This window comes from Cydia pomonella, chromosome 7 (assembly GCF_033807575.1).
Source record: "Cydia pomonella isolate Wapato2018A chromosome 7, ilCydPomo1, whole genome shotgun sequence".
NCBI classification, from domain to species: domain Eukaryota; kingdom Metazoa; phylum Arthropoda; class Insecta; order Lepidoptera; family Tortricidae; genus Cydia; species Cydia pomonella.
Window position 1 is genome coordinate 14,625,066 of NC_084709.1, and position 12,530 is coordinate 14,637,595.

A 12,530-nucleotide genomic window follows, 5' to 3' on the forward strand; every position below is an offset into this window, starting at 1 on the left:
GTAAAAGCTTAATAAACTTTTGGGATAGATACATAGTTACATCTGACTCGTCATCATCATGTAGGTACTAATTAGGGTTTCTGCTCGAGAATTCTCGAGGCGAGAAATCTCGAGAAATTTGTCCTTCGTCGAGGCGGGAAAAAACCTCAATACCTCGAGAACTCGAGTAATAAATTTCTTGTCATAAGTAAAAAGAAAACACGTATACATAACACGTGATGTGTCTATAGTGTATTTCTTTAGTTAATTAAACAAATGTAAGACACTGTTTTTTTAACCTTTACACCAACTACATAAAAAAACTGCCTTGATCCGTCACCTATCGTTGTGGCTTAACAGAGTTTCATGGTTTGTAACTTTGAACTACTACCCTCAGATGTCTAAAGAATTCTTCTCGTTTTAGGTTCATTACTATGCTTCCTTTTTTTATCATTACATTTTTTTTTCTATTGAAATTAAAAATTCTAATCTTTTTATTGAAGAACGCTTTTAAAATAATAGTAACTATTACTTAAGAAAGAAAAATAATGTAAATAATTGTATATGATTTATAATATAATTGTTACATATTTGCCTCGACTTATTTTTCAAAAGTGTTTTTCATAAAAAGGGACGTTAAGATCGCTTATCTTCTTTCTAATGCTAAAAGATGAATTACAAGGTCATACAAACAAATATTACAAAAAAAACCTTTTAATAAATCAAATCATTCCGATATATTCCTATTGGCATAATAGCACAATTTTAGCAGCTCTGTTGTTACGTTGAGTATGTATATTACGTAGTAAATTTTCTGTAAGTTTGTCACATCAAGTTCAATTATTTGACTTGAATATTCTTGTCTAATAAAATAGGGACCGTGCGCGTTGGAGGGTCTGCCATCTTGTGGTCTGAATCGGAACCATAAACATGCACATTTACACGTCAAGTGTTTTCTTGTGCATCTTGTGGGCTACATCGGAACAATAAACCTCACATTTACGCTTCGCGCCAAAAATCTGACAGCTCATGTGCTGCCTCCTACAGTTCATGCACGCTCCCAATTGTGGATTGTTTACATTTTGTTAAATACCTAAAGAAAATACACTATAGCATATCACATCGCCTGCGTGCACGCCTGCACCTATAAGTCGTTTTTTTGGGTTTGTTGTTGAATTTTTGATTATTAAGTGCAATTTATGGTAATTTACCATTTGTTTGATTATTGGCCTTACCTATGACTTCTATGCGTCTAATTTGTAACAAACCAAAAAATAAATAAAACGAAAATAACATGGTGTATTTTGAAACTTACAAAATTTCTCGAGATACTCGAGAAACTCGAGAAATCCTGGTCGAGAATTCCCGTGCCTCGAGAAATAAAAAAGGTGCCTAACATGACAGATTGAACGTTCTGTTGAATCCACGTGTTGAAAATGCCACAAGTTTAATCGCAATCCCAAATACATCTTGAATTTCGTATACGTTTTTTTGTTTTCATTTTAATCATTCCGTAGCCTAAAAGGCAAAAACAGAACCCTTACACTTTCGTCCGTCCGACCGTCTGTCGATCGGTTTTTTTTGAGTAAGGAGCTTGAAACTGTCACTTCGTTAAGTTGTGACCTTCGACCCATACCGGTTTCCGAAACGTCGGAAGGGAGGAGTTCAAACCATATATCTTACCGTACAAATCGTTCTGCTATTTTTTTTTCAGGGGGAAAAATTTAAAAAATGACACGTCAAAGACAACTCTTGCACACCTCGATCTCTTTTTGTGTACGGACAAGCACCGCGCTATGCCCAGTTGGGCATGTGCTTCGGCAGAGACGAAATAGTGCGAATGCTGACCCCCTTCCCGGTGTTGCTCGAAGGTGTGTCAGAAACAGACAAATGACGTGTCATGCGTTGTAAAATTATTATAAACTACTACTATATCTATGCTCATGTAGAATATATAACAATCGACATACAAATCCATGCGTACGAAATTGCGGGCATCAGTTAAGTAGTAAATATCATATAGGTACTAAAGAAAAATTGACTAAGCCATTAACTATTCTATATCTAAGAAGCTACGACGATTTACTCCAATGATCCAGGTGATCAGAAATCGCCCAACGGAAAATCAGAAAACGATACTAAGCAGAGCAGACATAAAACGCCGTGACATTCTCACAAGATATATGGTACATTATAGACAAGGACTTTACATCATACAATTTTCTTCACTAAGAATGTATTCAGAAATGCGTTCCCTGCATTTATTCATATTGATGTCTGATAAGTCAGCATACATTGCGTCTGTATGGAAACACGATGGTATCAGCCCTGCGTTATGAATGGCAGTGCCGGGTCGCTTTTGACATGGAATGGATCGTTAACAAACTGTTTTTGCTCACTTGTTTCACATTTTCCTTTCTTTTTTTCATTGTGCTTTAACATGTGTTTAAAATGTGAAGGAGAGTTCTTTAATAAAGTACCTATAAATTTAAACAATTGTTCTTGTCTCATGTTATTGTAAAGACTCACGTTCTCTGGAAAATAACGATTTTATATTAAGAGGCCCACTGATTAATAGTTTTGCCAGACGTGGGCCCCTTTAGTTACTTACACATATATGTATATTTCGTACATAAGTTCCGATAAACTCGTTGATACGAGCCGGGGTTTGAACCCGCGACCTCCGGATTGCAAGTCGCACGCTCTTACCGCTAGGCCAGTAGCTACTTACTACTTACAGCTACACATTTTTTGTGTGTGTTGACCTCAATTGCTTTATGTGCTTTGCTCAGTAGTTGAGGTGGTCTTTGTGTCAAATCAATAATAGTATCTATTGCCAGACAATCGCAAAGAGAAAAACAAATTCATCGACAAAAGTACCGCAAGAATTTGTCATAAGTACCTACACAATACTCTTTGTGAATGAGTATGCTGTGTTGCGTACTGTTACGTAAAGTAATTAGAATTAGTCTCATAATAGAAGGACATAAATACATCGGTTCGAAATGTTCAGATATTGTATTGTGACGCTCTTGTTCGATCAAATTATGATAAGACAGGACTAAGTAGTAAGTGATGATTTAAAAAAATGACGCATTAATATCAACTGCCAAACTACTAAATACTAATACTTTTAAAGACCTTTTGAATGTTATATTGTTACTTAATAATGCCTGTTTTAATAATTTAATTGAATAATTGACATTATACCTATCGGAATATTTTAATTAATTTGAATGCTATGTTGTTACTGAATAATGCCTTGATTAATAACCTGACGTGTAATATTTATATTATTAATAAATTAGTATGACTATGACTATGACCGGCCTGGCCTAGTGGGTAGTGACCTTGCCTATGAAGCCGATGGTCCTGGGTCCGAATCCCGGTAAGGACATTTATGTGTGTGATGAACAGTGTAATTATTAACAAATAAGATTGTGGTAAAAATTTTATAATACCGGTTATTAGAAGATTTGACATTTTCTTGTATTAACTGGAGTTTTCAAAATTTCGCAAGGACACTTACTTACACGGAACCGTGTTTAACAATGAAACTATAAAGATTACATTGAGATAATGCTTTTGAGTAGATACAAACACATGCGAAGGCTGTCCTCATGGTAGTCATGGTGTTATACAAATAATAGCGTTTGGATAAATTATTACCCTTTTGTTCCAACTTTCCAAGTGAACTACGCATAACCCACTTGGTGGGATCAACTTTAGTGTTATTATGCAAAAATAAATGTTTTTTGACTTGGAACCAAAAGGTTTCGGACCAGCACTCGACTTTTTTCGAAATTTTCGTATAAAACACTTGCAGACTATTAAGCCTACATTTTGTCTAACAATGGTCTATAATTCTATATTTATTCCTAATTTTGTGCCAAGTACTTATATATAGTGGGCCAAAGTAGACCAATCAAAGACGCAGCTATGAGGTGGAATGAAAACGAAATATCGCTTGCTCCCTCTAATGCATAACCAGACAATCAAAGTACCAATTTGTTCACAAATTAAATTGGCAATTTGATTCTGAATCTCATCCAAAAAAAATACTCGTAAAAAAAATTCACTCGTAGTACTCCGTGAGCCAATGGATTTCATTATTGCGTCCACACCACACAATAAAATTATCAATTTAATCACATGGTAGCTAAAAATTGACCCATCAGACTGGCTTTTATATTAATCTACGTTAGCCCAATATATGTATGTGTATTCCGCATTAAGGAAATAAAACTGCAGAAAACTAGGAATTAACAGGATTTGCAATGAAAAAACAAACATATTCACGTTTACCTATATTTATCTATTGTTGCAATAACCCAATTTTTTCAACAAATACCGGTAAAATATATATCTTAAATACAAAGTGTGGGTGAAGCTGAACAGGTCAACAGTAAACACCTTTTGATGTAAATCCTAGTAATTAAAAAAACAACAGCACGACGTGTCTAATTTTCGTCATTCATGATTAGCTAAAGTTAAACATCAACAATTCCTTGTGGGTTTAATGGTTCGGATATCCTGTCTCATCGAAAAAAAGAACGTCTAGTTAAATCAGCATGAAGGTACTAATTCAATAGTTTTGTTTTATCGAGGACCTCTTCTTAATGAAGAAATGAATGTAACATAATTTTGCAAATGGTATTATATTAGCATTACCATCTGTGATTTAAGGTTTGTTTTGTCATAAACATACCATCACAAATTTGTCCATGACTCTTTTAAATAATTATGAATAGATTACTCTCTTGGGTCCCTGAGTCCTTTATAAGGGACAGCCATATTATAATTATCACATGTATGTTAATGCCTGACGGTAATAGCCGGATGTCTTTTATCAGGTAGAATACTCGTATTATATTCAGTACAATTTAGAATACTTTATGCAATCTGCCAAGTTTTCACCTGATTTATATGTTTTATTGCAATGAATATTAAGTACTTAATACCTCTACTACTATTTTGGTTTTTGATCAATCAATTCGAATGAATTATTTCTTGCATGTGAAATGTGCACTTTATGAATCCCGGTAGGTCTATGTTACTAATTGATAACCGTCATATTTGTCCCTTATAAATTATATCGCGTTCTTGAACTATCGCTATGATTCTGCTTCGTTTAATTTAATCTCCAGTACAAGAGGATACAAGAATAATCGTATTAAATAAATCACAGTACGATGTCGACTCGTTAAATTACGATCCTGGATTCCTCAAACCTTACCTAACTTATGCCTGTGGCTCTATGGTTTTCCTAACCATCTATATACGATGAAATTTAATCGGTGATCAGGAGTTCAAAAATATAAAATTTTACCAACCTAAATAGAATTCAATACGCAAGATTTCATGAAATTTACTTCGCCGTCTAATTAACTACACTTAATGATATTGTTAAACTAAATAGCTACTGGATATATGGACACCTATTTTTATTGAAGGGAAGTAGGTGTACGTCAAGTGCCATCGCTTTGGCGGGAAATTTAACAATTTGACAGTGACAAATTGACAGCGTATTGCTCATAAGGCTTTAGTTATTTATGACTGTTAATTTGAAAAGAGGTTTTTGATCTCTTTAGCTAAATCTTTGGTAGGATGACAATAAATTTCAATTAAAATTTAATTTCAACTTAAAATTGGGTATGATAAAAAATAATTTAGAATTTGGAAATGTTAATAGCCAGATGCATACATGTTTAATGTCCAGTGTTACTACAATCTACCCACATTCTTTTACACCGATGTTGCCCTTGAGCAATGAAAGCTGCCGGTTTTTTTGGGGGTCCATCTTGTAAAGGCGAGTTACGGTTTGTCGGAAATAAAATTGAATATAGTTTTATTATATAGCTTCCATCAAGTAGTAGTCTAGTATATTTTAGATTTCATCAACTCTCAATAGTCTTTACTTATACACCCGGGCGGGTGCTGCTGCTGCCTCTACGTGCATGGGGCATACGTAGGCATGGACATCATCGGCACAATGTATCCCTTACATTTCATTAAATTGTCGAAAGGGGATCTACATGTTGGCTTCAGCTCCACACACACCTCCAAAATATCTGAATCAAATATATAATGTTCTGTGTATGTAAAGGAAATAGAATAAAAAAATACATATTTCCAAAGAGATATCAAATCAATACACACTTCATAATCAAATATTAAATATATACGCTGAGTTTCAGCGAAAACCGGATATACTTGTTTTAGACTATAATTTAAACGATATAATTTCAAGACTTACTTAGACCTTTATAAGGAACTGTTGGCTATTTACATATGTGGATGTTATATTTTTTTATCCAGCATTGCGGAGGACTTCAATTAGTAGTCACAGTCAGAAAAAATATTAGGTTAGCACCCTTGCATACATATTTGTACTCGTACAAGGGTACCTTAATAGAAATCTGATGTTCACATAGCAAGTTCGATTTACATTGTGTAAAAATAGTAATCATGAGTATTCTAAATCCACAACGAAATATAAACTCGTTTCATAAAATCTGGCCACGCGATGCACCTGTCCCGAGATGGAACAGCTCCCATAAAGGCAGTATGGTGTTGCAACGTAATCTACATGCGACCATTGTGGCCTGCGAAAATTTTCTCAATTAGCCGCCGCGTCCGCGCAAGGAAACTTCATTTTCGGAAGCCGTGCCCAAGGCTGGCGCTCACTGACAAATAAGGCCACATATAAGTACCCGTACACCCTCTATTGTTTTATTCAGGGATCAGCCATTCAGCTCCGCAGTCGCATTTGAGTAGTGTTTGCATAATGTATTGCTTAGAGTGTGTAACGTTGGTGGTGATAGCTGCAGTGGCGCAGGCGGTTCCTAATCCCAAATATAAAGGAGTTTTTCAACCGCCGATAGAAGTTGGAAGTTATGAAGGATATTATGTAAGTGTATTTATTTGTAGTGAGGGGTTGATAATCATCAAGAAATAGTTAAGGTACTTTAATCAATATAGTCTATAGTGACGTATTAATACATAGCCATGTTTACTTTAAAATTAAAATTTATATGTTCCATTCGTACCAAGTAGTGTGAAAAAAAGTTTAGTGTTGTTAATTTTCGGATGAAATATAACCTGAAAAATATAAATTCTTAGTAACGCACATATAATTTAACGGTAATACTGGACATAAAAAGGCGGTCGGTGTCAAGTTGCGCTTGTTTTATAAATGTATTCGTTTAGTCAGAATTGAATATATCCACAATGATTAAGAGATGTTGACAAGTGCTTTACAAAAGATTCACTGCATTTCAGCAAGATCGTCCCAGATACGCCTTCAATTACGGAGTCGCAGATCATAGCACCGGCGACGTGAAGTCACAACACGAGACACGAGACGGGGATGTTGTCAAAGGTATATGAAATAATAATTTGTTTCACATTACCTATTCAGGAAAGGGATTTTCTTCCCTGTTAGGAGGGATCAAAGTAGCACTTTTCTGTTTTTTTCTAGGACATTTTTTTACATGGATTTTTTGGCTTAAAAAATATTTTGAAATATAATACTTAATTTCCTCATATACGTGATGTGAAAACCAGTATGTGTCACATGGTAGCAAAATTATTTACACAATGGGCGTTAACACTTGAATCCCTCATTACGCTCAGAATTCTATTTTAGAATCCTTCGCTTTATTCAGAATTCAATGTTCGCCCTCGCCGTACATGTCATTTTCCTCCCTTGTGACACAATCTACTAATAAACTACTAACACTATCAAGTTGATTGAAGTAGCCGCCTAGGTAGATTTTTGGTGCAATCAAAACGTTTTTTTGAATAAGTGTTTTTCCTGGGCATAGTAATAATCTTTCGGTACCCATAATAAACAAAAATAGTTTTTTATTACAGTAAGTTAAGTTCCTAGAAGTATATAAGACAGTAATATCGGGAAAATTAAAAAAAAGGGAAGTAGATATACTATTCGATAGATAATTGTTGCCCGGCATTTTAAAACCGGTTTACACATAAGGTGTTTTTTTTAATATGCCCCACAATTGGCAGGTTTGATATTTTGAATAAGTACATAATTTAAAAAAAAACCAAACTTACCCTTTGATCATAATTCAACATCAAAAAGTACATACATGTATACTTATAAAAGTTATGCAGCTGAGAAACAATAATGTACATCACATACAATCGCAGTTCCCAGAGTATTAACTACGAGGCACAGTAACTACTTTATCTTGATCTCTGACTGTTTGCATGGCATTGTTTGCTAAACTACGTTGTACTCGCCGATTTATTAAACAATAGTGCAATGTTTAGGAAAGGGCAATATATTACACGGAAAAAGGCTCTAGCAATGGGAAAATATTGTTAAAAATAATGACACATTGAATTGTAAATTTAGTAATATAAACTCTCCGTTTTTAAACTGTTACTTATTTTGAGCATTAATTGCTTTAAATATCGCATCGGTATGATATACTTATTTTATGTACGAGTTAGAAATTTTAGAGTACGATTAGTTAGAAAAACGGAAAATGTTTGGTTGTCAGTCAGGAGAAACGGCAAAATTTTATATGTATTTTGCAATATAAAGGTACGGTCAAGTCTGAAAATATAGATACAGATGACAAAGTGCCAAAAATACACCTTTACCCGTACCATGAGTCACTTACAATGTCAAAACTGACATATAGGCTATCGAGAATGTAATTTACTTTCTATACATCTCTCTTGCACTTATATGCAAGTACGAAATGGCATGGAAAGTAAGTTACGTTCTCGATAGCATTTATGTCAGTGCTGAACTGGTGGTAGCCACACTTAAGAGGTAAGAATAGATTTGCGATCCTATCGAAATAACGGTACTTTTTCTATGAAATTCCATTTCGGGAGAAAATGGTTTCCACTAACTAAATCTTAATTAATCACTTTGATGATGATCTCGATCGCTCCAACATAGTATATTCTATTATATGTATATCGGTTTAGGTACTGGTTACGCTTTTTTTAAACAAAAAAAAAGTTGAAAAAAGAAAAACTATAAACCTAGTTTTTCATTGTTCCAATGACATACTAAAAATCATGAAGAATGGAAAGTATTTAGAAGTGGAAAAACATTTTTTCTTTTTATATGGATTCTGATTTTTGAGTTAGGTTGCCAGAGCTCAACGAGGGGGGGGCGGGTTTAGGGTCGGCAACGCGCATGTAACTCCTCTGGAGTTGCGTACATAGGCTACGGAGACTGCTTACCATCAGGCCGTATGCTTGTTTGCCACCGACGTAGTATAAAAAATGTAGTTATAAAAAAACGATCACGTGCTAGACTTTCCTCCTAATGTATGGGTAATAAGGTGGAGTTTTCATATTTTTGGGGATTTGTTCGTATCAAGCTTTTCTAGACGTGACTGTACCAAAAATCCATCTAATCAACAGTGTTTTTTTTTAAATATTGACCCCCTTATTCATAAAACTTTACAAGGCTTAATATGTTAATTTATGTTTTTTCCCTTTCTTACAAATACAAAAGTTAAAATCTTATCTAATCTACCATTCAAATAAAGTGAAATTAACATTTTCCAGGACAATATTCCCTAGTGGAACCCGACGGCTCCGTTCGGACGGTCGATTACACGGCGGACCCTGTCCACGGATTTAACGCCGTAGTCTCGAAAAGTGGACCGAGTCTTCACGCAGCACCACCGCCTCATCATAGTCAACATCAACCTGCACCGCAAATCATTCCTCAAGCCATACCTCAGGGATATCAAGGAATACCACAGGGAATACCCCAGGGAATACCCCAAGGAATACCCCAAGGGATACCTCAAGGAATACCACAAGGAATACATCAAGGGATAACTCAAGCGGTACCTCAAGGAATACCACAAGGAATTCCACATGGCCTACCTCAAGGAGTAGTCGCTCGTGGACCAGTCGTACGCTATTTAGAAAAACCTGTGCCCATTCCCGTAGAAATTTATCCTAAGCGAATATTTGGACCTGGCCCTATTTGTAAGTATCTGAGAATTTTTAATAATACTAACGGCCCGATATGACCTTTAAGATACGTAAAAAAATTCGCAAACATACGATATGGATTAGATTGGATTAAGAGTGACAGTTTTGTTTGAAGAAACGTCACTTTTAACACTAACATATCTAATCTACATCGTATTAGCAAATGTTTGACGTATCTTAAAGTCCGAATCATGCCGTATGTATCTTGGTAATGGATACAATTTTGTGGAAGAAAATAGGGAAATTATTTAAGAATAAAACCCGGTTCTGACAATTTTTTGTAAAAGTAGACGCCAGACTTACTTCATTTTAGTTTTATAACTTAACCTATATTTTAAAATAATCATGACATATTATAATGAATCAATTACTTTATCATTATTACTCAAAGATAATAATTAACTAAACGGTATAGATCACTAATAATCCAATCAGAATAATGCTGACATGTGAGAGTATAGGATATGAGACAAATTATTCTTCATAATAAGCCAGCTTTTAGTTTAAGTCAACTTTTTATTTCGTAATATTCTAAACAGCGAATTTCAATTTCCCAATACCGCTAATGATTACCTAGGCCATTAACACCACATTTAACAAACAGACACGTTACGCGTATCAGATGCAATTAGCGTCAGTAAACGATTCGTAATCCTATTGTGTTCATTTGTATTGTTTGTTAAGGAATGCTTCTTTTGCAGTTGCCAAGGTTGGCCCACAGTTTCCCGACTACGAGGGATTCGGCATCGACGAGTATGAACCCTACCCGTTCCAATTTGAATAGTTAGTATAGATAGTAACTGTATATCTTAATAATATTAAATTATTCAATACACGTGTTTGTTTTGATTTAATTCTCTACTTTGTCAAAAACATCTGCAAGGGTCTGTGATGATAGATATATTCGGGTAATTTCGGAAATTGGGTAATCCCTTACTTACCCGAAAATCATTTGAAATCAAGAGTGAATAGACATCTTTTAGGTAAGCATGTTCCATCCTAGACTGCATCGGCACTTATTATCAGGTGAAATTGTGGTCAAATGCTTACCTTTTCCTAATAAAAAAAATCGCACATTCCGTTGTAATAAGAGTCCCTTTTAGGAATTATTGTTGGTATATAGTATATATTAGTGTTTTATTCCTTTCGGAATCACCTGAATACGCTTACCTCACTTTTCCTTATTTTGTTACTTCATATATAGGTAAAGACTAAGAATAAGAAAAGGGATTGGCAAAATCAAAATATTATTTGCAATAATATGATGGAAACTATTATTGGGAATTGCACATTTTAGTATCGGGTATTAGTGACAATTTCCAATTTAAAAATATTTTGAGTTAAAATATGGATTTTTCATGGAACTGTATCACGCCCCTTTAATGAGATTCTTCGGTTTTATTACTCACGATAGTTTAATCTCAAAAATGGCTGCTATTTTGAATAATCATTCAAATTTTACTTTCATTCTTAATGTAGAGCCGTCGTCTTCATTGAGAACTTATCGTTGAGAGACTTATTGACATACTTAGTAAATTCGTAGCAACATCTTTGTAAGAGGCCACGGATTTTTGGAGGTAGGCATATCATTTGATGTTGTTTTCGGTGTTCTATAATATTTCAACCCTCACGCCACCCTTAATCTGCCATCGCAGTCGCAAGCAATAATCGCCATCTGTGTGTGCATAAACATTAAAATCGAGTCGTGGGTGGTCAAACTCGAGCAAAAGGGTATTTGAAATTGAAACTATATGTGACATCGTGGAGTTCTAATTTGAATGAAAAAATATTTTGATTTATCGGGTTTAACCTCTCAGCCCTCGAAATACAATACAATAAAAAAGGCCATGAAATGACCTCAATGACTACAAAAACTATGACAAGAGTATACGACTAAGAAAAATACAATATCCGGACTCGCTATCAAAATCAAAATAACTCTGACGAGGTGACTGGCAGGGTCCCAGCTTATTTGAGTTAAAAAAATCGGTATAGCTATAGCCAATTTAGTTGAAATGTTTAAGTAATTAGAGTTAATAACGCTTATCTGTATCTTATCGATTAATTAAACTCACATACGCTGTTCCAAAATGGTAAGAGTTTAGCGTCTATTTAATTGTTGTTTATTATTAAAAAACAAAATTATATAGGGTGTATATTTAGTAACCTGCAATAATTAACAGGGTGAATAATATATAGGTCATACTGTCCAACACCGAAATGGAAAAACAATGACTCTCCCATTCAAGATATCAACATCAGCCAGCAAAAATTTATGGGAGAGTCGATTTTTTTGTGACCTATACATATATTTACCCCGTAAATTATTGTAGGTGACTAAATTTACAGCCTGTATTATTATCAAATGCTAAATAACGCCTTATGTGAAAGGCATGGCAAAGTGGGCTCGATGTAAATACAGCCAACTGTATAGGGTGTAAGTTATCAATACAGCGCCTGAATAATGTAATCCACAAATCTACAGCGTACGTCATTGATATACAAGTTTTTAGGAGGTTTCACAGAGTTTGAGGATTTTGTTAGGGTCACTTGCG

General features: G+C 34.7%; 1 protein-coding gene across 1 annotated transcript; it reads left to right on the forward strand.

Moving 5' to 3' along the window:
• The first annotated feature begins 6,270 nt into the window (after positions 1-6,270).
• Positions 6,271-10,810, forward strand: LOC133519900 (uncharacterized). Its single transcript, XM_061854095.1, has 4 exons — positions 6,271-6,889; positions 7,261-7,360; positions 9,538-9,969; positions 10,677-10,810. Exons 1-4 carry the CDS (start codon positions 6,767-6,769, stop codon positions 10,757-10,759), a joined length of 738 nt encoding a protein of 245 aa, XP_061710079.1. The 5' UTR covers positions 6,271-6,766; the 3' UTR covers positions 10,760-10,810.
• The last annotated feature ends 1,720 nt before the right edge of the window (positions 10,811-12,530 follow it).

Coding starts and splice junctions, on each gene's coding strand:
- LOC133519900 (XM_061854095.1), top strand. CDS start 6,767: ATGTATTGCTTAGAGTGTGTAACGTTGGTGGTGATAGCTGCAGTGGCG. Junction 7,361..9,537: donor AGACGGGGATGTTGTCAAAG/GTATATGAAATA, acceptor AACATTTTCCAG/GACAATATTCCCTAGTGGAA. Junction 9,970..10,676: donor ATTTGGACCTGGCCCTATTT/GTAAGTATCTGA, acceptor CTTCTTTTGCAG/TTGCCAAGGTTGGCCCACAG.